At 43.6% G+C, this 25,518-nt stretch overlaps 1 protein-coding gene across 4 annotated transcripts in view; it reads right to left on the bottom strand.

Annotated features, from left to right (window-relative positions):
• ino80 (INO80 complex ATPase subunit) overlaps window positions 1-25,518 on the bottom strand; it is a 144,467-nt gene that overhangs the window by 5,035 nt on the left and 113,914 nt on the right. For 3 of the 4 annotated variants that reach the window (XM_078406099.1, XM_078406101.1, XM_078406100.1), the window contains exons 28-34: window positions 22,003-22,097; window positions 19,003-19,075; window positions 16,820-16,978; window positions 13,809-13,911; window positions 7,818-7,906; window positions 1,726-1,902; window positions 552-705 (exon numbers count right to left, since the gene is read on the bottom strand). In XM_078406099.1, coding sequence (XP_078262225.1) covers window positions 552-705; window positions 1,726-1,902; window positions 7,818-7,906; window positions 13,809-13,911; window positions 16,820-16,978; window positions 19,003-19,075; window positions 22,003-22,097 — 850 coding nt within the window. The remainder of the gene's footprint in view (window positions 1-551; window positions 706-1,725; window positions 1,903-7,817; window positions 7,907-13,808; window positions 13,912-16,819; window positions 16,979-19,002; window positions 19,076-22,002; window positions 22,098-25,518) is intronic. The other variant, XM_078406102.1, reaches the window with a different exon arrangement.

The raw sequence follows: 25,518 nt of genomic DNA, 5'->3' as shown, positions 1-25,518 counted from the left end.
TAGCTGAAGAATCGGCAGAAGTGGTCACAAGACATCCAATACCATGCAGAACCAGAAGCCAATTTCAGTCCCCTCCCGATGGTGGAAAAGACTCATGCTTTTGCCTTTCCGACATCACTCCATCCTCTAGTTAGTGTCTGCCCCTCTCACCCAATCTTTCTTTGCAAATACACACAAATACACTGACATTTGTATAGAATTACCAGCAGGATACGAGAAAACAATTCACCAAGTGCCGGGGGAAGATTACAAATTGACACTTTGGACTGATATCACAGCTGAATTGTTCTCCGGCCTCCCATTAATCCCCAGCTGCTAATTCTATTTATAACCACAGGCTTGAGTGGTACAAGAAAATAAACAGGAAACTGCACAATTAAACAGTAAGGGTGACAATCACTGCCCTGGGTGACTCAAAGTCACGCAACACCACCAGATTTGAGTTCAAGGTTTCAAAATTACCAGCTCATTGCATCTGGCTACATTTTGGGCTCTACATTTGGTAGAGGGATTGGTTACAGGACATGGGAAGGGATGTCTCAATGCCATACCATTCATGTGGTCCGAAGTTGAGCCTGCAACAGACACTGGAGAGTTGGTTGCTCTGGACTGAGAGGCTGATGTTGGGTCATCCACGATCACAAGGTCACTGCTGCTTTCATCAGGCGCAATGGATCCCGTGTGCTGTTCACTACTCATGGATATCTATGGGAACAGAGATTGCAGGTTACACCACATGCGACTGACAATCCATGCCTTATTCCTTAGAGTTCCTCCACAGCATTATTGACACTGAGCAGCAAACTTATATATTGTGGCAATAGTATAGAAATAGAGGCATCAACTTTGAGGAATTTGTAAACATTAATAGAAAAGGAACAAAACCAATAAATGGCATTGTAGATCCAAGCTCCATATTGCAGGGGCTCTTTACAGATGCGTTAAAAAATACATTATCCCATGACCCTGGTCTTCCTCTCAATCTTTCACTTTAGTGTCTTCTGCAAACTTGCTAATCATGCTTTGTACATTCTCATCCAAATCATTGACATGGACAACAAACAGCAATCAGCCCAGCAACAAACCGTGAGGCACACCATTAGTCACAGGCCTCCAGTCCAACAAAGAGCATTCCACCATCACTCTACTTCCTTCCATGAAGCCAATTTTCCATCTATTCAGCTATCTTTTCTTGAATCACACCTGATCTAACCTGCCAAGTAAATACAAACTGTAAGATTCTGCATTCTTTTCTGAAGATCTATAATAAATTCTGGAGATTTGGTTCCTCAAGTACTCCTACAATTTGTTAAATTTGGAGAAAAGACTTTTCCTTCAGACGTCTCTCCCAGAACGTCCCATCCTACCTTGCTGCACTGTTCCAATGAGAAGAGTTCCAGGGTCAGCTGAGGTGGGGCTCGATGTGAATAATTGCCGTGTGTTAAAATCCCTATGTCACGTTGCATCCCCCTTTAGTGGTTCCTTCCCTTGTTCAAATCTGGCCTCTTGATTATCCCAGAATTTACCTGTTCTACCATGGCCCTTTAAGTGGCAACCACCCTATTTGCCTTCTCTCATTTAATCAAGCTCTTTATCAAATATAAATTCTGTTTCATAATGTGCCTGGGAGGCACCTTGGAACACATTTAGGCATGTTAAAGTTGCTATTGTTGGGCTGGAGGCTTGCTCCAGCATTGGAAGACTTGGTTGTAGGAGCGCCATTACCTCACTGTACGGGCTGGGCATAGCGGAGTCCACACTAATGAAAGACTCTTCTCCGTCTGCAGACATGTTTCCTGAGGACATGTTGGAGTTATCAGCAGATGCCAATGAGGGTGTTAACATATTCCAGCCGTCTTTCCTCCTCTTTATTTCATTTTCATTATCCTCCTCCTTCTTCTTCTGTTGAAAACAAACAGAATAAATCAAAAATTGCATTGACCAGACACACCCAGTTGTTGCAGTAGCGTGGTAAACTTACGAGTAAAACATAAGTGCTGGAGGATCTCAGTGGGTCAGGCAGCATCTGTGGAGGAATTGACAGATGATGTTTCACGTAAGGTCCCTTCTTCAGACTGATAGGACACAAGAAACTGCAGATGTTGGAATCTTGAGCAACATAGAAAATAGGTGCAGGAGTATTCTTTGGCCCTTCGAGCCAGCACCATTCAATATGATCATGGCTGATCATCTACAATCAGAACCCCGTTCTTGCTTTTCCCCATATTCCCTGATTCCTTTAGCCCTAAGAGCTAAATCTAACTCTCTCTTAAAAATGTGAATTGGCCTCCACTGCCTTCTGTGGCAGAGTATTCCACAGATTCACAACTCTCTGGGTGAAAGTTTTTCCTCACCTCAGTCCTAAATGGCCTACCCCTTATTCTTAATATAAAGTGTTGAGGGAAAACACAGTGGGTCAGGCAGCTGGGAATGCCCATTCCCTCCATTGATGCTACCTGACCCGCTGAGTTTCTCCAATACTTGGTGGTACTTAAGATTTCAGCGCCTGAAGTTTCTAGTATCTCTGTATCACATTTTGTGACTGGAACGACAAATGTGAATCTGCCCTCACCCCCTTGGTTGCAATTACCTTTCTGACAGCAGAAGTAATGGTACCTATCCCAGGATAATGTGGATGGCAAGGCAGAAACATTGCTGGGACCATGACAAAGATCACAGGGCCCTCTTTAACTGCAGGCAAAGCCTTAGAAGACTGGAGAATAGCCAATGTTGTTCTTTTGTTTAAGAAAGGAAATAGGGATAATTCAGGAAATTATAGGCCGGTGAACTTTACGTCAATGGTAGACAAATTATTGGAAAAGATTCTTCAGGACAGGATTTAGTCATATTTGGAAAGGCATGAATTTATTACGCAGTCAGCATGGCTTTATACACAGGAAGTCACGTCTCACAAGCTTAATTGAGGAGATGACGAAAATGATTGATGAGGATAGGGCCGTGGATGTTGTCTACCTGGACTTGGTTTGATCAATGGGTCGTAGTTGAGAGGTGTTTCTCTGACTGGAGATCTGCGACCAATGGTGTTCCACAAGGTTCAGTGCTGGGACCTCTTGGTTGTATAATATATAAATGATTTCAATTAAAATGTAGGCGGTCTGATTAGCAAATCTGCAGATTATATACTAAATTTTGGGGAATCACAGATAGTGAGAAGGTTGCCAAAGAGTACTACGGGATGTACATCAGTTCTAAATTTAAGTGAGAAATGGGAGATGGAGTTTCATTCAGACATGGGTGAGGTATTGCTAATGGTAGGTGGTTGAATGTAGAAGTGCTAGAAGCAGATACAATAACAACATTTAAGAAGCATTTAGCTAAGACACCTGAATCAGCAGGGAATAAGGGACATGGACCTTGCACAGGCCCATAGGATTAGTTTAGACTGCATTCATGAATATGAGCTGAATGGCCCGTTTCGGTGCTGCACTGTTCCATGCGAGGTCAAACGCAAGGGGAAAATATGCAGTAAGTGGCAGCTTCCTTGAGCTCTGAAGTACAGAGGGATCTTTTGTGTGCAAGTCTTCATTCCCTTAAAGTGGCAACACAAGTGGATAGGTTGGTAAAGATGGCATTTGGCAAGCTTGCCTCTTTGGTCAGAGATACGTGTGGAAATCATGTTACCGACTTATAAAACTTTAGTAAGTGTAGGAAAGAACTGCAGACAGGCAGCATCTCTGGAGAGAAGGAATGGGTGATGTTTCATGTCGAAGCCCTTCTTCAAACTTTAGTAAGTCTACATTTGGAGAATTATGTCCAGTTCTGATTGCCACATTATGGAACCTTGGCCCTTGCACAGGCACATAGGATTAGTTTAGACTGGATTCATGATTGTGAGCTGAATGGCCCATTTCTGTGCTGTACTGTTCTGTTGTTATAATACTGCACTTCGCAGCAAAATGAAGTTATAGAAAGTAAAGCATTTCTATTATTAACCATAAATGAGGATTTGTGTTGAAAATGTTGGCAGGCAGGCATCAACTGTGTGTGAGCTTCTCCAAATACCATTTCCCTCAAGTACCTGCACTTTTCCGGGATGGGAAAACATTAAACTATTTTGGGAGCACCCTTACTCTCTATACCCTTCGATGTATTTGATAGGACAACACAGGGAGGCTGTATTCTGCGAGTCACTTGCATAGCATCTGACCTGATCGTTATGTTCACACTTAGTACTTGAAATCCTGAACTACCGATACCCCTCCGAGTTCATTACAAGATAAGAATTAAATCACAAAGGGCTCAAGTCCCTTTGGCAAGGTCAGCATTCATTGGCAATTCCTTGGACTGAATGACATTTTAGAAAAGATCTAACCACACTCTTGTGGGACTAGAGTGGTAGGAATGGCAGATTTGCTGGTGAGTAGATGGGCTTTAACCACGATTAGTAATAACCATGGTGCATCCACCATGGTGGGATTTAAGCATATTCCTGGATCAACAATTAACCTCATTACAATATTCCAAGGAATATCCAATAACATATGTGACTGCAACTGTGCGCACGCAAATGACGTGATAGTAAATATTGTAAATGTGAGTGTATGCGTATTGTGCAACTTATCTTTATATGTTTAGTTCCTTTAACGATAAGGGTACTGCATGTGTGCACATATTAGGGGCAATAAGAGTGTGAACATGGGGTGAGTAATAGATCTGTGAAGTGTTTTGTTCCTTCAACATATATCCATGAAATGAACTTGTGCTGCAGTGAGCTGGGATGGATGCGACACTCAGTTTTATTAATTTTGGCAATCTGATCAGTAGCACTGATGAATAAATCATGGTCAGGAGATTACAGACATCATTACTGCACATGCAGCTGCAAAGGCTACATACCAGGATCAGGATTGACACCACTGCCCCAGAAAGGAGCCTGGGCGGCAGGCACGGGCAAGAAGAGATGTGGAATATGTTTGATGATGTGGCGCAGCAGGGAGGAATGGTTGTAAAAAATCAGGTTAAGATGGAACCAACTGTTCAAGGGGAATGTTGCAGACTAATTAATTATGGCAGGGATCTCGTGACAGTCTCAGCAGAGAAAAGATTCACTGACCTGTGTTATCTAAAGACCAAACTGCACAAGTTGCCGGGTTTTGCAGAAATGTGCTTTTCTTTGTGGCATTAGGAAGAGGTCAGGAACTCTTGCCCACTGCAGTGTTTAAGGGATGTCAGATATTTCAAGCGGAGAAAGACCGAAGGCTGAGAGGTAATAGGCAGTTTTTGATAATCAGCCACTGTGGATACAGAGGAGTTGAACCTCACCAAGGAAAAATTGAGATAAGGGAAGAACAGAGAAACTGATGCTTGTTGGAAGAGTGTCCAGGGTTGTATTCTCATATTGAGAATCCTCGCCCTTTTACAGGAGTTATGTGGTGGTTTGAAGAGGGTGCAGAAGAGATTTACCAGAATACTGCCGGTGTTAGAGGGTATAAGGAGATGTTGCAAGAACTAAGATTGTTTTCTCTGGAACGCCAGAGGTTGGGGAGGTATCCGTAATAGAAGTACTATAAAATTAAGAGAGGTGTAGATATGGCAGTTAGATTTTTTTAAAATCCAGGGTGGAAGTGTCAAGGACTAAAGGGCATAGCTTTAAGGCGAGAGGGACAACATTTAAAGGAGATGTGCGGGACGATTTGTTTGCATACCCAGAGGGTAGCGAGTGCCTGAACTCCCTGTCAGGAATGGTGGTGGTGACAGATATGACAGTTGTATTTAAGAGGCTTTGAGATAGGCACCTGAATGGAGGGATATAGGTCATGTGTAGGCAACGATAAACTTAAGTTGGCATCTTGGTTGGCACAGACAGTGTGGGCTGAAGGGCCTGTTCTCGTGCTGTCGTGTTCTACGCTGTAACTCCTTGACATTGGTACAGGCTGATTGTAAATTAGCACTTAAACCATGCTCCAATACTTTTGAGTATTTCTCATCTCGGGTCACGGCTCCACCTGGTGCTCAAATCCCGAACTGCTAAAGTTGATCCCATTAGCTAGATCCTCTCTTCAGCCTTCAACAGAGCCTCTCCAGGGAAGACAAAAATACACCCTTCCTCGCAAGCTGGCTCAGTAGCGAAAGTCTGCTTTATCAGGCCTTAATCTCTCTCAGGGTAAAGGTTGGCCATTTAGGACTGAGAAGATGAGAGCCATACTGGGAATTTAAGTTTGCAGGTCTGTGGATACCTCAGTTTATTCCAGTTTCGCATCTGCCCGTGTCCTTGGGTTGCACACAGAGCAAGTGCACTTGCAATTTGAAGCCAGTGGTATGGAAAGTCTCAGTGCACATAAATTCCCAGGCATCCTTTGGAATCGCCAGTCCCAGAGGAAAGTGATACGCAGTCAGGATATATCCAGACTGAGGGTGACGTAGACTTTTGGATGCTAAGAAATTCTAGGATGTGAGAATTCGTAACAGAGCTCCCTCCCTCCCACCCATGGTCTCACCAAGTGGCATGGAGCGCGCTGCCTAAACCTGCACTTCTTTCACTCCCATTTCCTTCTCAAACACGATTTCCCTCTCGTAATTCCGCATTTGAATGCTATCCCATTACCATTTTCTAAATAAAAGATCCAAACCTTTTTACAGGTCTGCAGTTCCCCGTTTTCTCCTCCTTTCCTTTCTTAAAAAGTGGGATTACATTTGCTACCTTGGAAACTGTGGGAACCATTCTGGAATTTGAGCACAGAGACCAGTGACTTTAAATCAGACCATCCCGGAATGGCGGGACTGTCATATGTTGAAAGACTGGAGCGACTAGGCTTTTATACACTGGAATTTAGAAGGATGAGAGGAGCGTCGAAACGTATAAGATTATTAAGGGGTTGGACACGTTAGAGGCAGGAAACATGTTCCCAATGTCGGGGGAGTCCAGAACCAGAGGCCACAGTTTAAGAATAAGGGGTAGGCCATTTAGAACGGAGATGAGGAAAAATGTTTTCAGTCAGTGAGTTGTGAATCTGTGGAATTCTCTGCCTCAGAAGGCAGTGGAGGCCAATTCTCTGAATGCATTCAAGAGAGGGCTAGATAGAGCTCTTAAGGATAGTGGAGTCAGGGGGTATGGGGAGAAGGCAGGAACGGGGTACTGATTGAGAATAATCAGCCGTGATCACGTTGAATGGTGGTGCTGGCTCGAAGGGCCGAATGGCCTCCTCCTGCACCTATTGTCTATTGTCTATTCCTAAAACTCTGGTGTACCAGTCATCAGTTTCTTGCCAAAGATAGACACAAAGGAGTAACTCAGCGGTATGGGCAGCATCTCTGGAGAGAAGAAATGGATGACGTTTCGGGTCGAGACCCTTCTTCAGACTCTGAAAAACGTCACCCGTTCCTTCTCTCCAGAGATGCTGCCTATCCCGCTGAGGCTTCAGAGAGCCCTCTGGAATGTCAAAGGTTGAGTGGAGGTGATAGAAGTATATACATTTATGAGGGGCATAGACAGTAAGAACCTTTCTCCTAGGATGGAAATGCCCAACATTAGAGGGCATAGCTATGTGAGAGGTGGAGACGTGCGGGGCAAGTTGTCCTTTTACACTGAGAGTAGTGGAGGCCTGGAACGCATCGCCAGGGCTGGTGATGGAGGCAGATATGATGGTAATGTTTAGGATAGGCACCTGAAAGTGCAGGGAATAGAGAGATATTGATCATGTATAGGCAGATGTGATCAGTTTAAGTTGGCATCATGTTCAGCACATACATTGTGGCCCGTTCCTGTGCTGTTCTATGTTCTCATCGCTGCTAATAAAAACTTACACGATTAAGAAAATCTAACAATAAAATTACAAAAGCCAGGAAAATTATTTCACCTTTTCTGCATATTTTTCTCGTTTCCGTTTGCGATCTTTAACTTTATTTGATTCTTCTTGTGTCCGCTTTTCTTCTTGCCGTAGACGCACTTCCCAGAAAGATAAACAGAAAAAAATCAATGAACCAACCAACCCAATGCGATACTCAGCAAACCCAATCTCAGTCACTGTGACTCAAGGTTGTACATTGAGTCAGAGTGATGCAGACTCCCATTTACACAAATCCCATTTTATTCTTCCCACATTCATTTTTTTTGTTTACCACCTACTGGCTTTAACCCTAACAAATACTAGGGCAGTTTACATTGTATGTGTGAGAGCATAATCTGTTTGGAGCACTATGCTTGTGCACATAACAAATATAGGCATAGTCATAAAGCACGGAAAGAGGCCCTTCAGCCCAACTCGTTCTCGCCTACCAAGATGTCTCATCAAGTCGGTCCTATTTGCCCAGGCTTGGTCCATATCCCTCAAAAACGTTCCTATCCATGTACCTGATCAAGTGTCTGTTAAATGCTGTTATAGTACATGTCTCAACTACCTCCTGTGGCAGCTCATTCCATATACCACCCCCATCCCCTCAACCCAGTACATTCTAGAAAGGTTGTGGGATAGGGTGACCAGTTGTTCTGAATACTGGGATAATTTGATATTTGGAGCTTTTTCCTGACATCTGATCAAATTACTGCTGAGAAAGAGCTTTTCACATTTGTAAATTGGCCAAGAAGAGTTAGCAGAGTATGGCGAATATTTGAGTAGCTTCCAGTACAATCAGGTGCTTTTGTGTACGGTAATTGCAATAATGCTTATGGTGCAATGGGAGAGGCGTGTACGTGCTGAACCACTCCTCTGTTTAAGAAGGTCATGGTCAAGACGGAACAAGGATAGTGTTCCCCTCGTCCTCAACTTTTATCCCACCAGTCTCCACATTCAACTTATCATTCTCCAGCATTTCCATCACCTACAGTGTGATTCTACCACCAGTCACATCTTCTCTTCCCAGCCCTTTCCGCTGAGACCACTCCCCCCGCAATTACTTGGCTCACTGATCCCTTCCCACCCAAAACACCCCCTCTCTCTAGGCACTTTGCCGCGCAACTGCAGATATAATATTTGTTCCTACATCTCCTCTCTCACATCCATCCAGAGACCCCAGCAGGGCTTTCCAGGTGAGACAGAGGTCCACATGCATCCGATGTCCCCTCCTTGGCAACAATCACTTGTGCTCGATCTGCATGTTGGATCTCCCGGTTGCTAACCATTTTAACTCTTCTTGCCACACCAACCTTTCTATCCTGGGCCTCCTCCATTGCCAGTGCGAGGTCACACGCAAACCGGAGAAATACCACCTCATATTCCACTTGGGTTGCTTACAACCCAACCATGAACATTGAATTGGCCAATTTTAAGTAACACCCATCTTCCACATGCCCAAAGGGAGACACAAAAAGCTGGAGTAACAAGCTCGTTTCCCTTTCTCGTGAAGTTCAGACCGAAGAAGGTTCTCGACCTGAACGTCACCCATTCCTTCTCTCCAGAGATGCTGCATATCCCGCTGAGGTACTCCAGCTTTTTGTGTCTATCTTCGGTTTAAACCAGCATCTGCAGTTCCTTCCCACACACTTCCCCATTCCCGATCCTGGTGCACATTAATTTCTCCCAGTATCCCTTCCACCTTTATCCCTCCCTCTAGATTTACATTTCACTCTTCTCTCTTTATTTGACACCCTTTTATTGCCTTTTCATCTCGAGCCTTTGTTACTTACTCCACCCATCTGCCAATAAAAAACACCCTCACTTGTTTCCACCTATCACTTGCCAGGCCTTGTCTCGCCCCCACCTCTTTCCCAGTTTTCTCGCCTCTACTACAATCAGTCTGAATAAGGGTCCCGAGCTGAAACATCGCCTATCCATTCCCTCCACAGATGCTACCATGATCCGCTGCGTTACTCCAGTGCTTTGATTTTTGCTGAAAATTCCCGCATCTGCAGTTCCTTGTGACTCAATTGCCAAGTGACTTTTCCATTTCACATTTGGGTGCCTACTCTGATGGTTGGTGGCAATTTCTCGTTTAATCCTTTTTATTTTAACATATTGCTAGTAATCCAATTAAAGCAACTGGCTGTGCTTCTTCAGAGGCCACAAGTATCAATAACTGTTGCAGATTAGGAGTACTGTGTCAGTAGATGAGGCAAGGACTAACATTTCATCTTCTAAAGTAGATGGGTTTAAAATCAATCTGATTGTTTTGAGGTCATCTTGTTGCATCTGTACAAATCATTGGCTAGACTGCATTTAGTGGCGTATAGGATGGATGTGGTAACAAAGGACAGCGCAGAAGGGATTTATCCAAATGTTGCCTCGAATGGATGGACTGTAATAGCCAGTCCTTCCCTGGAAATGAAAATCTAAACATTTCTCAGGAACAGAACATAACCAGGGGACTTCACGTATAAGGAGGCAGATGGCTGACAGGTCACCTTATAGAAGTTTATAAAATAACAAGGGGGAAAGATAGGATTTTTTTCCAGGGCAGGGAAGGCCCGAATTAGAAGGCATGCATTTAAGGTGAAAAATGTAGTGATCTGAGGGGTGGGTTTTCCACAGATGGCAGTGCTCAGTCCTCAATGAGGTGGGCGAGCTTTTGGTGTGTGGTGAGAGAATCTGGTTTGATCAGAAGGAGAAAGAAAGAAACACGAGGAGTACGGGCAACCCAACGCTGGAAAATTCAATGTTCGCACCAGGTGGAATATCAGGAGCTGTCCTTCCAGTTTGTGTTTAGCTGTACTATGGCAGTGGAGAAGGTACAGACTGATTGGGAATGGGAAAGAGAATTGAAATGGCATGCAACTGGGAGCTGAAGATATGCACTGTGAACAGAGTACAGGTGCTTGACAAAGTGGTTGTCTAGTCTATGCTGGCTCTTGCTAATATAAAGGAAGTCACATTCCAACCATTGATTGAAGGTGGTGCAAGTGAATCGGTGTATTATTGTTTGAATGTGTGATAGCATATGCATACCTCTCTACTTAGTTCTGCGGCCTATAATCAAACAATAGACAATAGGTGCAGGAGGAGGCCATTCGGCCCTTCGTGCCAGCACCACCATTCAATGTGATCATGGCTGATCATTCTCAATCAGTACCCCGTTCCTGCCTTCTCCCCATAACCCCTGACTCCGCTATCCTTAAGAGCTCTATCTAGCTCTCTCTTGAATGCATTCAGAAAACTGGCCTCCACTGCCTTCTGAGGCAGAGAATTCCACAGATTTACAACTCTGTGACTGAAAAAGTTTTTCCTCATCTCTGTTTTAAATGGCCTACCCCTTATTCTTAAACTGTGGCCCCTGGTTCTGGACTCCCCCTACATCGGGAATATGTTTCCTGCCTCTAACGTGTCCAACCCTTTAATAATCTTATGTCCATGTCAGACACTACTCCCAATACCATGTGCTCTAATTTTGCACACTAATCTCCTATGTGGGACCTTGTCGAAGGCTTTCTGAAAGTCAAGGTACACTACATCCACCGGCTCTCCCCTGTCCATTCTCCTGGTTACATCCTCAAAAAATCCCAGAAGATTAGTCAAGCATGATTTCCCCTTCGTAAATCCATGCTGACTCGGAACGATCCTGTTACTGCTATCCAAATGCTCCGCAATTTTGTCTTTTATAATTGACTCCAGCATCTTCCCCACCACTGATGTCAGACTAACTGGTCTATAATTTCCCGTTTTCTCTCTCCCTTCTTTCTTAAAAAGTGGGATAACATTAGCTACCCTCCAATCCACAGGAACTGATCCTGAATCTATAAAACATTGGAAAGTGATCACCAATGCGTCCATGATTTCCAGAGCCACCTCCTTAAGTACCCTGGGATGCAGACCATCAGGTCCTGGGGATTTATCAGCCTTCAGTCCCATCAGTCTACCCAACACCATTTCCTGCCTAATGTGAATTTCCTTCAGTGCCTCCGTCACCCTAGGATCTCTGGCCACTAGAACATCTGGGAGATTGTTTGTGTCTTCCTTAGTGAAGACAGATCCAAAGTACCAGTTCAACTCGTCTGCCATTTCCTTGTTCCCCATAATAAATTCACCTGCTTCTGTCTTCAAGGGGCCCACATTTGCCTTAACTATTTTCTTCCTTTTCACGTACCTAAAGAAGGTTTTACTATCCTCCTTTATATTATCGGCTAGCTTACCTTCGTACCTCATCTTTTCTCCCCGTATTGCCTTTTTAGTTATCTTCTGTTGCTCTTTAAAAGAGTCCCAATCCTCTGGCTTCTCGCTCTTCTTTGCTATGTTATACTTATTCTCTTTTATTTTTATGCTGTCCTTGACTTCCCTTGTCAGCCACGGGTGCCTCTTACTCCCCTTAGAATCTTTCCTCCTCTTTGGGATGAATTGATCCTGCAACTTCTGCATTATTCCCAGGAATACCTGCCATTGCTGTTCCACCGTCTTCCCAGCTAGGGTCTCCTTCTGGTCAAACCTGGCCAGCTCTTGCCTCATGCCTCTGTAATCCCCTTTGCTATACTGTAATACTGACACTTCCGATTTTCCCTTCTCCCTCTCAATTTGTAGATTAAAACTTATCATATTATGATCACTGCCTCCTAATGGCTCTTTTACCTTGAGTTCCCTTATCAAATCAGGTTCATTACTCAACACTAAATCCAGAATTGCCTTCTCCCTGGTAGGCTCCAGTACAAGGTGTTCTAAGAATCCATCTCGGAGGCACTCCACAAACTCCCTTTCCTGGGATCCAGTAGCAACCTGATTTTCCCAGTCTACCTGCATGTTGAAATCTCCCATAACCACCGTAGCATTACATTTTCGACATGCCAATTTTAGCTCTTGATTCAACTTGCACCCTATGTCGAGGCTACTGTTTGGGGGCCTGTAGATAACTCCCATTAGGGTATTTTAACCCTTACAATTTCTCATTTCTATCCATACTGATTCTATGTCACCCTTTGCAAGGGAGTGAATATCATTCCTTACCAACAGAGCAACCCCACCCCCTCTGCCCACCTGTCTGTCTTTTCGATAGGTTGTATACCCCTGAATATTCAGTTCCCAGCCCTGGTCCTCTTGTAGCCATGTTTCTGTAATTGTCATACTTGCCACGGTCTAACTGAGCCTCAAGCTCATCCACTTTATTTTTTATACTTCGCGCATTTAAATACAACACTTTAACTTCGGTATTTACCTCCCCTCTCACACCGGTCACCATTGGCCCTGACCTTACTCTCTTATCCCATCTAGAACTTTCCTTCCCATTTATTCTAGGGTCCTTTGCAATTTCTCCTGTATTCGCTTCCCCTTTAACTCCATCTTCATATTCCCAGTTTGTCAACCCCTCCCCCCCACTACTTAGTTTAAACCCATACTAATTGTGCAAGTACTAATTTCCAAGAGAGACACAGAGTGCTGGAATAACTCAGCGGGTCATGGTAGCTTCTCTGGAGAAAAAGGATGGGTGACGTTTCGGGTGGGGACCCTTCTTCAGACGACCCGAAGCGCCACCCATCCTTTTCTCCAGAGACGTTGCCTGGCCCACTGAGTTATTCCAGCACTTTGTGTCCATCTTCAGTTTAAACCAGCGTTTGCAGTTCCTTTCTACACATACTAATTTCCAAGGCTTAAACCGGAATGGTTATATGGATATAACACAAGATGCCACCGAGTAAACCTAGAACATGGAGGCCAGTTCGTTGGATGCTTTCAAGAGAGAGCTGGATAGAGCTCTTAAGGATAGCGGAGTGAGGGGATATGGGGAGAAGGCAGGAACGGGGTACTGATTGAGAATGATCAGCCATGATCACATTGAATGTCGGTGCTGGCTCGAAGGGCTGAATGGCCTCCTCCTGCAGCTATTGTCTATTGTCTGACATAATGACAACAAACCGCAGGGCCACCTGGAGAGAAGACACACCCAACTGGGAAGGAAAAAATAGATATTATTTGAACCAGAGGGAGTGTTCTTACATTTCTTCTCCAATTCCTCGTCATCCAGCAACAAACTGACCACCTCCTTGGGTTTGAGTGTGTCGGGTTTGAAGTTCCCTCCAGAAATGACCATCCGCTGAATCTATTTGCAGATAAAATATTAAAATGATTTCAGATCAAGGCAGTTTTATGGGCTGATGGGATCCGTGCGGATCCAAATTCCATCATAATTATACAACAGCATCCAGTTTGGAGTGAGCCTTCTCGATAAAATATGCACAAGATAGGAATTAGGATACACCGTGACATAAATGGACTATCAATTCTCACATGGTAACTATGTCTGGATACCACTGTGCAACCAATCGATGTGTGTATTTACATGTCCCCCAAAACACTTTGGATTCGTTCGTAGAGGATGAAAGGAACAGTAGTTGATTCAGTAAAGCAAACTTTACTTCTTAATTTTTCTTCTTGTGGGACTTAGTGTAGCATTTTACATGATAATTGAATTCAGCACGTTACTATAGACTTACCAAGTCTGTGGAGAACACTGGGCTGTCAGTTTCAATCAGAAACTACAGGCCAGCTAAGGAAGAATTACTGACATTGGGTGCTAATAAAGACCCAAATGGTAAGAGCTACCTAGAGTCGGATGATCCAAGATCTGTGCAGAACCCACCACTCTATCTCCAGGTCCCTCAGGTCGGCCGACTTGGGGCTACTGACTATCCCGCGGTCTAGGCTTAAGCTCAGGGGTGACCGCGCTTTTGCGGTTGCAGCTCCTAGACTGTGGAACATCATCCTTCTCCCCATCAGAACTGCCCCCTCCATCGATTCCTTTAAGTCCAGGCTCAAAACCTATTTCTACTTCCTAGCGTTTGAGGCCCTCTGAGGGGGCGCTGTGAACTGTTTACGTATGTGCTGTTATGTTTGTGTGCTATTGTATGTTCCTTTCTTAGTACCTGAACTGATGTACAGCACTTTGGTCAACGTGGGTTGTTTTTAAATGTGCTATACAAATAAAATTGACTTGACTTGAGAATGAGCTAATGTCATTAGTTTCAGAACCTCTGCATTAGCCAGGAAAATGCAGACAACTCTGGAGTGACGTAAAAAGGAATCACCTCTCCTTCAATACTTTGTCAGTATTCATCCAATTATATTTGTCAATAACATTTCAAATTTCAACCCCACTAAAAATTATAATTTGGGGCCTCTGCAGACCTGGGCTGTGCAGATCCATTCATATTAATTGGTCCACAACAGTGGGCTACCCTTGCATCTGACCTTGTCAACAAGCACAAGACACCTCCAAATCTCTGGACATACTCATATTAGACACTGGGACTATGATGTGCAGCACCATGGTGGCATTGCTGTACAATCTTTAAGTAAATACTAGACCAAGTGGACCAGCTGGGCCAAAGCCTCTCCTGTATTGGTACAGTACCCTCTCCTCTCCCCCCCCCACTCCATCACCCACAACCCCTCCCCCCTCTCCACCCCCTCCCTCCCTCCCTAGAAGATAGATTTAAACTTTAAAATGTGAATAACTTTTAAAATATAACACCGATTTCAAAGAAACCTCTTCCATTAGCACCAAAGGGACGACGATGAGTAAGGTGGGCCTAAAATTGTCGTGCTATCATGTATCGTTTTGGCTGCAGCTCAGGAACAAACAAACAAACAAGAGTTTTAGTATATAGAGAGATGAACCAACCTCATGTTGCTTTCGTACTTGTGCCCACCTAATTACAATGATTTGACGAAGGATATATTAAACACAACATTTCCAGGTTTGATGGTGTTACAGATACAAGTGGTAAGCAAACAGGGCTCAAGGATACAGGCAAGCTGTGTGACAGTGACAGCATGGCCATCCAATGTGGAAGAATGCCAGTTTGTCCTCTTTTGTAGGAAAAAAACCTATTTAGTAATTCTTAAGTGGAAAAAGCTGGGAAATGTTCATGGTCAAAGGGACCTGTCCTTGCACGAGGTCATGTAAAGATAACATGCTGATGCAACAGGCAATTGGGAAGGAGATTAGCATGTTGGCCCTCGTCGCAACAGGGTGAGCAATGACAGCTCATGACAACTGTGCAGGGTTGTGGAATATCGTGTGCAAATCTGAACTCCTTTCCCAAGGAAGGACATTTTTGCTAGAGAGGGATTGCAGTGATGATTCAAAAGACTGGTTCTAGAATTGCACAACTGTCAAGTAAGGAGAAAATTAAGTAGGATAGGATTCTATTTATTAGAAACACACAAAATTCAAAGAGGGCTCAACAAGGTAAATGTGGGTTCAATATTTCCCTGGTTAAGGAATCTAGAATCAGTTATAACAGTCTTTAATTAGGGGTTCTGCCATTTAGGAGCCGTGGAGAATGTCTTGAAAATATCTCGATTTTATTGACACTTCATACTTTGAGAACAGAGGTGTTACTAGACCTTCGCCAGTACAGAACTCAAAGTAATTATTAAACGTGCTCTGTACATACTAGGTTGACGTTGTACCATAGAGAGCATCCTAACACATGGCATCCCTGTGTGGTATTTCAGCTGCACAGAGGCAGAAAGGAAAGCTCTTCAGCGGGTAGTCCATAGAGCTCAGAGGACCATCGGAACACAGCTACCAGCCTTGGAGGGCATCTACAACACATGATGCCTCAGAAAAGCCACCAGCATCCACAAAGACTTCACACCCCTGCAACAGTCTGTTCAAACTCCTTCCAACGGGCAGACGATACAAGGCCTTCTACGCCCGCACCTCCAGACTCAGGAACAGCTTCATCCCCAGGGCCATAGCTGCTATGAACTGGTCCTGCTGAGCCGGATGGTCAAAACGCACAGTGATCCGGCACAGATCTACTTGCACTTTATTCTGCCTTAAAACTGTTACAATTTGTTTCGTTGGGTTGTTGTTGTTTAAATTAATACTGACTAGCTAATTAAATTATTGCATTGTATGGGAGGCGCATTCCCAATCTCGTTGCACCCCTGTACAATGACAATAAAGATATATTGTATTGTATTGTATTGTATTGTACCTCACTCTTTTCCTTGGCACGCTGCAAGATTCGCTCCTCGATCGTTCCCTTGCAGATGAGTCGATACACGGTTACTTGCTTTGTCTGACCCAGCCTGTGAGCTCGATCCATAGCCTGTTGATCCACTGTTGGATTCCAATCATTGTCATAAAATATAACCTGAAATGGAAGACAACTTTAGGAGAGAGGCCGACTAAAAAAATATAGAATTTTTATATCACCTTGTGCTAAAGTGCCATTGTCCTTGATGAGGCATTTAGCAATGTAATTCATGGAGCATAAATTGATAATTTCCCAGTATTTAACAAGTTATTCAAGAACCTCCCACTCTCATCAATATCATGAGATCTGAGCATGTGAAAATGGGATTATAACCCTTATTGTATCACATAATCTTAGCAAGAATATTTATTCTCCCCATAATGACGGAAAGTATCTGACACCAAGATGCTAGCTTTGACACAAAGATCTTTCCAAAGTCCAAAGTTCAGCACAACATAATACCAATAAAATAACGTTCCACTGTGCCGAAAACATGCGCTCAGCAGAGATTTTCCATCCACCCAGCCATCTTCCAGACTCGGAGACCACCGATTCACCTATCATTTAGAAACTATTGTGTACATTAGGAAGTTGCCCAACATCATGGAACATTTAGAACAAAGTTTGCACTAATCAAATATATCTGATTAGTGCTGATTAGTGCTGATTAGGAATACATTTTACATGGGAGATTGTGTCTTATGATTTGATTGAGGATTTTTTGAAGACGTTATCGAAAAAAGTTGACAAAAGCAAGGCTTTAGACATTATCTTTATGGCCTTCAGCAAGACCTTTGATCAGGTTCTGTATGGTAGGCTGTTCTGTATGGTAGGCTGCTCTGTATGGTAGGCTGGGAGAGCTAGCTCGTTGGATACCAAATTGGCTTCATAGAAGGAAGCAGAGGTTGGTGGTGGAAAGGTGTATTTTGGACTGGAGGCCTGCGAGAAGTTGTGTGCCTCAGGAATCGATGTGATTTATCAATGATTTGGATGAATAGGAGGCATGATTAGTAAATTTGCAGATGACACTAAAGTGGTTGGTAAAAAATGTAGTGAAGCTGGTTATCAAAAGTTACAGCAGGCTCTTGATCAGCTGGGAAAGTGGGCTGAGGAATGGGTAATGGAATTTAAGTCAGATAAGTGCAAGGTGTTGCATTTTGGAAAGGCAATCCAGGGCAGGTCCTTCACAACGAATGGTAGGGCACTGGGGAGCATTGTAGAGTAGAGGGATCTTGGAATACATCCTTCCCTGAAACTGACTACACAGGTACAAAATTATCTTTTATTTAAAAAAAAGTCATATTCATAATATCGTGGTTAACTTATCTGTATATAATTTATGTGTACATCATTAGGCATTTTAAACGATTAGTTGCTGAGAAGGGATTTTTAAAAAGTGATTTTGTAAATAATGAATCTTCTTTCACTGTGTAAGATTAATATTACACTGAATTTTGGTATAGTTCAATCTATTGATTATTGATGTAAGAGATAGAGAAGTTGGGAAGTTATATTACAGCTGTATAAGATGCCGGTGAGGCCACATTTGGAGTACTGTGTTCAGTTTTGGTCACCCTGCTATAGGAAGGATGTCATTATGCTGGAAAGAGGGCAGAGAAGATTTGCAAGGATATTGCAAGGACTTGAAGGGCGGAGCTAAAGGGAGAAGTTGTGCAGCCTAGAATTTTTTCCTTGGAGCACAGGAAGCTGAGGGGTGATCTTTGAAGTGTATAAACACAAGAGAGGAACAGAAAGTGTGAATGCACTGTCTTTACCCAGGGTAGGGTAATCAAAAACCAGAGGATGTAGGTTGAAGGTGAGAGGGGCAAGATTTAATAGGATCCCGAGGGGCAAGATTTAATAGGATCCCAAGGGGCAATTTATTCCTCACCAAGAATGGTGGGTATATGGAAAGAGATGCCAGAGGAGGCAGGTACTATAACAGTATTTAAAAGACGCGGACAAATACATGGATAGGAAAGGTTTGGAGGGATATGGGCCAAAATGGGTCTATCTCAGATGGGGAATCTTGGTCGGGATGGGTGAGTTGGGCCAAAGGGCCTTTTTCAGTTTTTCACACCATATCTCAACATCCACTTTTTCCAATGGAGATAAAACATTTCAAACTTTAAATCCCTCACCGTATCAGCAGCTGTTAAATTGATGCCAAGGCCACCAGCTCTGGTGCTGAGAAGGAAGACAAAGATATCCGTTCTGTTGGGAAACAAATAAGCTGTACATAAAATACGGAAAGGGCTGAGTTCTGTTGAAAAACATCTGTTGGATGCATAGTTTTATCCAGGAATTAAATTTATTTTTCACACATTTGAGCCCAGATGCTGAGGAAACACCATTTCAATTGGCTTCATCATGTTCTCTAAATATACCATTGCATCAATTCTGAGAGTTATACAGCACCGAGTTCAATTGTTAAGAACATCCAGCAAAATACGAGACTCGGTGGCAAGAATGTGAAGAATGGTTGAAGGGAATTAATAAAATGAATGCATTACAGGCAATCCCATAAGGGACAATTCCCTGGCATTAATTAAATAACTTTGCAGACTGTTGTGAATTATAATTATATTTAAAATTATAATTAGTGACACTGGACCTTTGATATTAAAATATGCAATGATCCAGTAACATGTTTATAATACCCCATGCATTTCTGCCAGCATCATGTCAATGTTAGTGATCACATTGTTACCAGACTGACAGGAAGTCCAGAATACTCAAGTGAAATGCCAAGCATCATTCGATAAGTGGGCATATGTTGACAACAACACCATTTAGTCAAGTCAAGTCAATTTTATTTGGATAGCACATTTAAAAACAACCCACGTTGACCAAAGTGCTGTACATCAGTTCAGGTACAAAGAACAAACATACAATGGCACACAAACATAACAGCACATACGTAAACAGTTCACAGCGCCCCCTCAGAGGGCCTCAAATGATAGGGAGTAGAAATAGGTTTTGAGCCTGGACTTAAAGGAGTCGATGGAGGGGGCAGTTCTGATGGGGAGAGGGATACTGTTCCACAGTCTAGGAGCTGCAACCGCAAAAGCACGGTCACCCCTGAGCTTAAGCCTCGACCGTGGGATAGTGAGTAGCCCCAAGTCGGCCGACCTGAGGGACCTGGAGATAGAGTGGTGGGTTAGAAGATGTTTGATATGGGGGGGGGGGGAAGCCCGTTTAGGGCTTTGTATGTGAATAGGAGGAGCTTGAAGTTGATTCTGTACTGTACTGGGAGCCAGTGGAGAGAGGCCAGAATCGGGGTGATGTGGTCCCTTTTACGGGTACCCGTCAGGAGTATAAACAATGGCATGAAAAGGCATATTTTCTCATTTCACAATGCTTGATATATTCCTGTTATGCTTTGTGTTCTAATAATTAGTATTTTAACCAATTTTTAAAATGATATTCCCTCACACCAGAAGTTAACCAGTTTCTCCTATCTTAACACATGTTTCCTGGACTCTGTTCCCACTGTACTGGATGCAAGCAGAACCATCTTTTCTATAGTATCAGCTAAGACAACAATATAAGAAACAAGAGCAGTCTGGGCTCTTGAATCTGTTCCACAATTCAATAAGATCAAAGCAGATTTAAACTCGAGCTTCCACACCACTTTCTTGACTTATTCCCATAACTCTCTGCTCCCTTATAATCCTAGAATTTATCTTTCTCAGTATTGAATGTACCCCACAATGTCACATAGACCGCGATATCAACCTTGGTATAAACCAGCATCTGCACTTCTTTGTTTCTACACTAATCTAGCCTTGGAAACAGACTGAGCGTTTACTTCATCCGTGCCCCTCATGATCTATGACACCTCAATAAGATCATTCAACATCCCTTGCAATCATGATGCAGCTTTATACAACTTTGGTTAGGACACACGTGGAGCATTTTGTGTAGTTCTGCTCACCCTGTTACAGAAAGGACAGGGAGGCTTTGGAAAGGGTGCAGAGAAGGTTTACCAGAATGATGCCTGGATTAGTTACTGGGAGAGATTGGACAAACTTGAATTATTTTATCTGGAATGCCAGAGGTTGCAAGGAGACCTGATGGAAGAAGATAAAATTAGCGAGGTGGACCAGCGAGATCAATGGGGGCACACGACAGAGGGCAGTCACGAACAATTGGAGGGGGGGGGGGGGCGGCATGGGGAAGGGTGAAACGTATAAGATTATTGAAACGTATAAGATTATTAAGGGGTTGGACATGTTAGAGGCAGGAAACATGTTCCCAATGTTGGGGGAGTCCAGAACAAGGGCCACAGTTTAAGAATAAGGGGTAGGCCATTTAGAACTGAGATGAGGAAAAACTTTTTCAGTCAGAGTTGTGAATCTGTGGAATTCTCTGCCTCAGAAGGCAGTGGAGGCCAATTCTCTGAATGCATTCAAGAGAGAGCTGGATAGAGCTCTTAAGGATAGCGGAGTCAGGGGGTATGGGGAGAAGGCAGGAACGGGGTACTGATTGAGAATGATCAGCCATGATCATATTGAATGGCGGTGCTGGCTCGAAGGGCCGAATGGCCTCCTCCTGCACCTATTGTCTATTGTCTAGTTTAGTTTAGAGATCCAGTGTTAGTTTAAAGAGATCGTCCCACCAAATCCATGCCGACCAGTGATCACCCATACACTAATTCTATCCTACACACTACGGACAATTTACAGAAGCCAATTAACCTACAAATCTGCACGCTTTTGGAAAGTTGGAGTAAATCGGTGCACCTGGAGAAAACCCACGTGCTCACAGGAAGAACGTACAAACACTGCACAGACAGCGCTCATAGTCAGGATCACACCCGGGTCTCTGGCGCTGTAAGGCAGCAACTGCACCACTGTGCCGCCTTAAGGGCCTGTTTCCACGCTGGATCTCTAAACTAAATAATTATAGTATCTAGCTCAACAACCTCCTCTGTCACTTTGTTCCATACACCCACCACAATAATAAGACCACATACAGAAGTGATCAAAAACTGATATATGAAAAAATCATCCCATACAGAATGTCAAGTCAATCGTGGCCATATCTTTTTGATGTGAAGACTAAATAAATAAGGATTATATACGTTGCACCTCGTTTCTCCCAGATGAGCACCACTCTGCAGCCTGCGAATCACATACCTGGTCTGAAAGTCTGCCACCATATCCCGCCTCTCAGAGATTTTTGAAGAGCCATCCAGTCTCATGTAAGTATGTTGTCTGAACACCATGTACTCCTGCAAGAACAAATTGGAAAGGGAATTAATAAAATACATTCAGAATACAAAATCTTTGATAGTCAGAAGGCAAATTGATAGCAAGAAGCCTGGAAAATGCATTAGCATCTGTACAATGAAGTACCATGACATCAAGAGCAAAAGTGGTAGAATCAACATGAGGTCTAAGTACACAAAGTTCAATAGACAATAGGTGCAGGAGTAGGCCATTCGGCCCTTCGAGCCAGCACCACCATTCAATGTGATCATGGCTGATCATTCTCAATCAGTACCCCGTTCCTGCCTTCTCCCCATACCCCCTGACTCCGCTATCCTTAAAAGAGCTCTATCTAGCTCTCTCTTGAATGCATTCAGAGAATTGGCCTCCACTGCCTTCTGAGGCAGTGAATTCCACAGATTTACAAATCTCTGACTGAAAATGTTTTTCTCATCTCCGTTCTAAATGGCCTACCCCTTATTCTTAAACTGTGGCCCCTGGTTCTGGATTGAAGGGCAAATGAGAGATTTACTGTTCTAAGCAGTGCCTTTTAATCTTTTGTATGGGGAAATGACATCACCACGAGACCAACATTTGGCGCTTATCACTAACTGTATGGTTTACAAGCTCATGAAAAGCTTTTCAGGTAGAAAAAGTCAATGAAAAAGCTCTGGGTTTGGAAGCAAATGCAGACTGGACAGCATAATTTCTACCTGAAGAACATCAGTGAACATAATGGACTTTTACAACAAAATTGATTTTTACAATAATCTAATAGTTCCATGACCATTTAATTAAAATGATGCTCTATTAATTTCAGAATTCCAGAATTTTCTAAACAAAAATCTGTTGTGGTGAGAGTTGAACTCTGATTTCTTGTCGACAAGCACCATGTAACCTTAAGACCTTTATCCACCCGAAACCACAGATGGATCCTTGATGAAAAGCACCGCATTTGCAGTGTGGCAGGGTCCCGATATTACAGCCGAGATATTTGTGCATGCGTCTCTGTCGTGAGGTGCACTTTTTTAAAAATAGTCTTCGTAACTGTAAACATGAAATCACCAGACTTTTGTAAGAACACATCCTGCTCACTAATGTCCTTCAGTGTCGGAAATGTGTCCGTAACTGATTCGTGACGCAAACCACCAACGTGTTTGACTCACAACTGTTTCTTCAGATCAGGGCCATTTAGCAATGGCAATAAATGTAATTGTTTCCAGCAATGCCCACATCCCAGGAAGAGATTAGTAAGAGTACTGAGAAAACCATGCAGCTTTTTAAACATTTTGGTGACCTCATTTTTACAGTGTTACTGGAGATGAACACATGCTGCCAATGTGTTCTAGAGACCTGTGATTCCCCCTGTTTTAGCTAAAGGGTGAACTCCTTTGCCACTGCGGAGGCAACCTGAAGCCACTCAGCTGACCCCAGTTATAGGAAACTTACAAATAGCAGAAATCCTACAAAATGGTCAACTCCCAAACCCATTTATTTTCTTAGTCAAGAATGAACATCCTGTGCTACTTGTGAAATACATAATGCTTTCATCGGGAAAATGACATAATTCCTGAACTGTTCGGATTTTCAGTCAGAGTTGTAAATCTGTGGAATTCTCTGTCTCAGAAGGCAGTGGAGGCCAATTCTCTGGATGCATTCAAGAGAGAGCTAGATAGAGCTCTTAAAGATAGTGGAGTCAGGGGGTATGGGGAGAAGGCAGGAACAGAGAGAGTACTGATTGTGGATGATCAGCCATGATCACATTGAATGTCGGTGCTGGCTCGAAGGGCCTATTCCTGCACCTATTGTCTATTGAGTCTCCCTGTAACAGAAAGAATGGAATATTTTCTGAGGGGTGTAGAATGAAGCAAACCCCTATCCCCTCCCCCCCCCCCCCCCATGTATTTCATGGATTAACCTAGTTGAATCCTTCCCCCACTCACAATATGTTGGGCCTCACCAATGCAACTGTGCTCGCCATCCTAACAGTCAAGTCATTAACAGGAATTCCCTTTCTCAGATGCTAAGAGCGATTATGACTGTCTAACCCGAAAACTGCAATTGCATTTGTTGCTGAAAAATGTGACAAATGCAATGCTATTAAGAAAAAATGGATGCACAGCATATAAATCTCAGGCCACCTTCCATTTGTCTTTGTGTTAAAGGCAAACTGCCCAATGACTTGCGTGGATATCACATTGAATCCCCTTCTGTCCTAAAACAGAGCAGAACAGCACAGGAACAGGCCCTTCAGCCCACAAGGTCTGTGCCGAACATGATGCCACGTTAAACTAATCTCCTCTGTCAGGAGTGATGAATCCATACTGATTCCCAAGGTATAAACTCTCACTGTAAAGCATTGGAATATGACCCATTCATCATAGTTTAGTTTAAAGATACAGCATGGAAATAGGCCCTTCGACCCACCGTGTCCATTGATCATCTGTTCACACTAGCTCTGCTATCCCAGTTTTTCAGACAATTCCCTGCACAACAGGGACAATTTACAGAGGCCAATTAACCTGCAGACTCACACGTCTTTGGGATATGGAAGGAAACCGGAGGCACAGGGATAACGTGCAAACTCCACACAGACAGCACCCGAGGTCAGGATTGAACTCGGGTCTCTTGGGCTGTGGCGCAGCAGCTTTACCGGCCACCCGGAACAGTCATGTGACACGTGAACACACAAACAATTACACAGGGTTACGTAACTAGTGTTGTAGAGGGGTATTCGAACGCCTGGAACTGTGCTCCAGCAGTGATCAGAATTGTGCTGAACATGGGGAGCATTCAATAAACTGCAGGATTCTCCATACAGGACGACTCGCTTGCTGAAAAGAGGAAGTGGATCCTATAATCTGCACTGCACAGTTTTCCTCCTTTTCCTGTAAACAAGCAACACACGCTCCTTTGTGCTTGAGCAGAGCAAAGCAAACTTTATCCCTGGTATTTATTCACAAAATGCTAGAGTAACTCAGCAGGTCAGGCAGCATCTCGGGAGAGAAGGAATGGGCGACGTTTCGGGTCGAGACCCTTCTTCAGACTGAGGTCTGAAATGGACCCCGGCTACAGATTTTGGTCTGGAATCTACTTTGGTTAATCAATGTACCTCAGGTGCTCTAAAATCACCATCCGCCTTTGAATGTAGACACAAAATGCTGGAGTAACTCAGCGGGTCAGGCAGCATCTCTGGAGAGAAGGACCCATTCGTTCTCTCCAGAGATGCTGCCTGACCTGCTGAATTACTCCAGCATTTTGTGTCTACCTTGGATTTAAACCAGCATCTGCAGTTCTTTCCTATCCACCTTTGATCTGAAAAAGACCACTGAGGTCTGAAGAAGGGTCTCGACCCGAAACGTCACCCATTCCTCTCTCCCGAGATGCTGCCTGACCTGCTGAGTTACTCCAGCATTTTGTGAATAAATACCTTCGATTTGTACC

Source organism: Rhinoraja longicauda, chromosome 10 (assembly GCF_053455715.1).
Source record: "Rhinoraja longicauda isolate Sanriku21f chromosome 10, sRhiLon1.1, whole genome shotgun sequence".
Classification (NCBI taxonomy): domain Eukaryota; kingdom Metazoa; phylum Chordata; class Chondrichthyes; order Rajiformes; family Arhynchobatidae; genus Rhinoraja; species Rhinoraja longicauda.
Note: the sequence above shows the minus strand (reverse complement) of the source record. Positions and strands in the feature narration are given on the sequence as shown.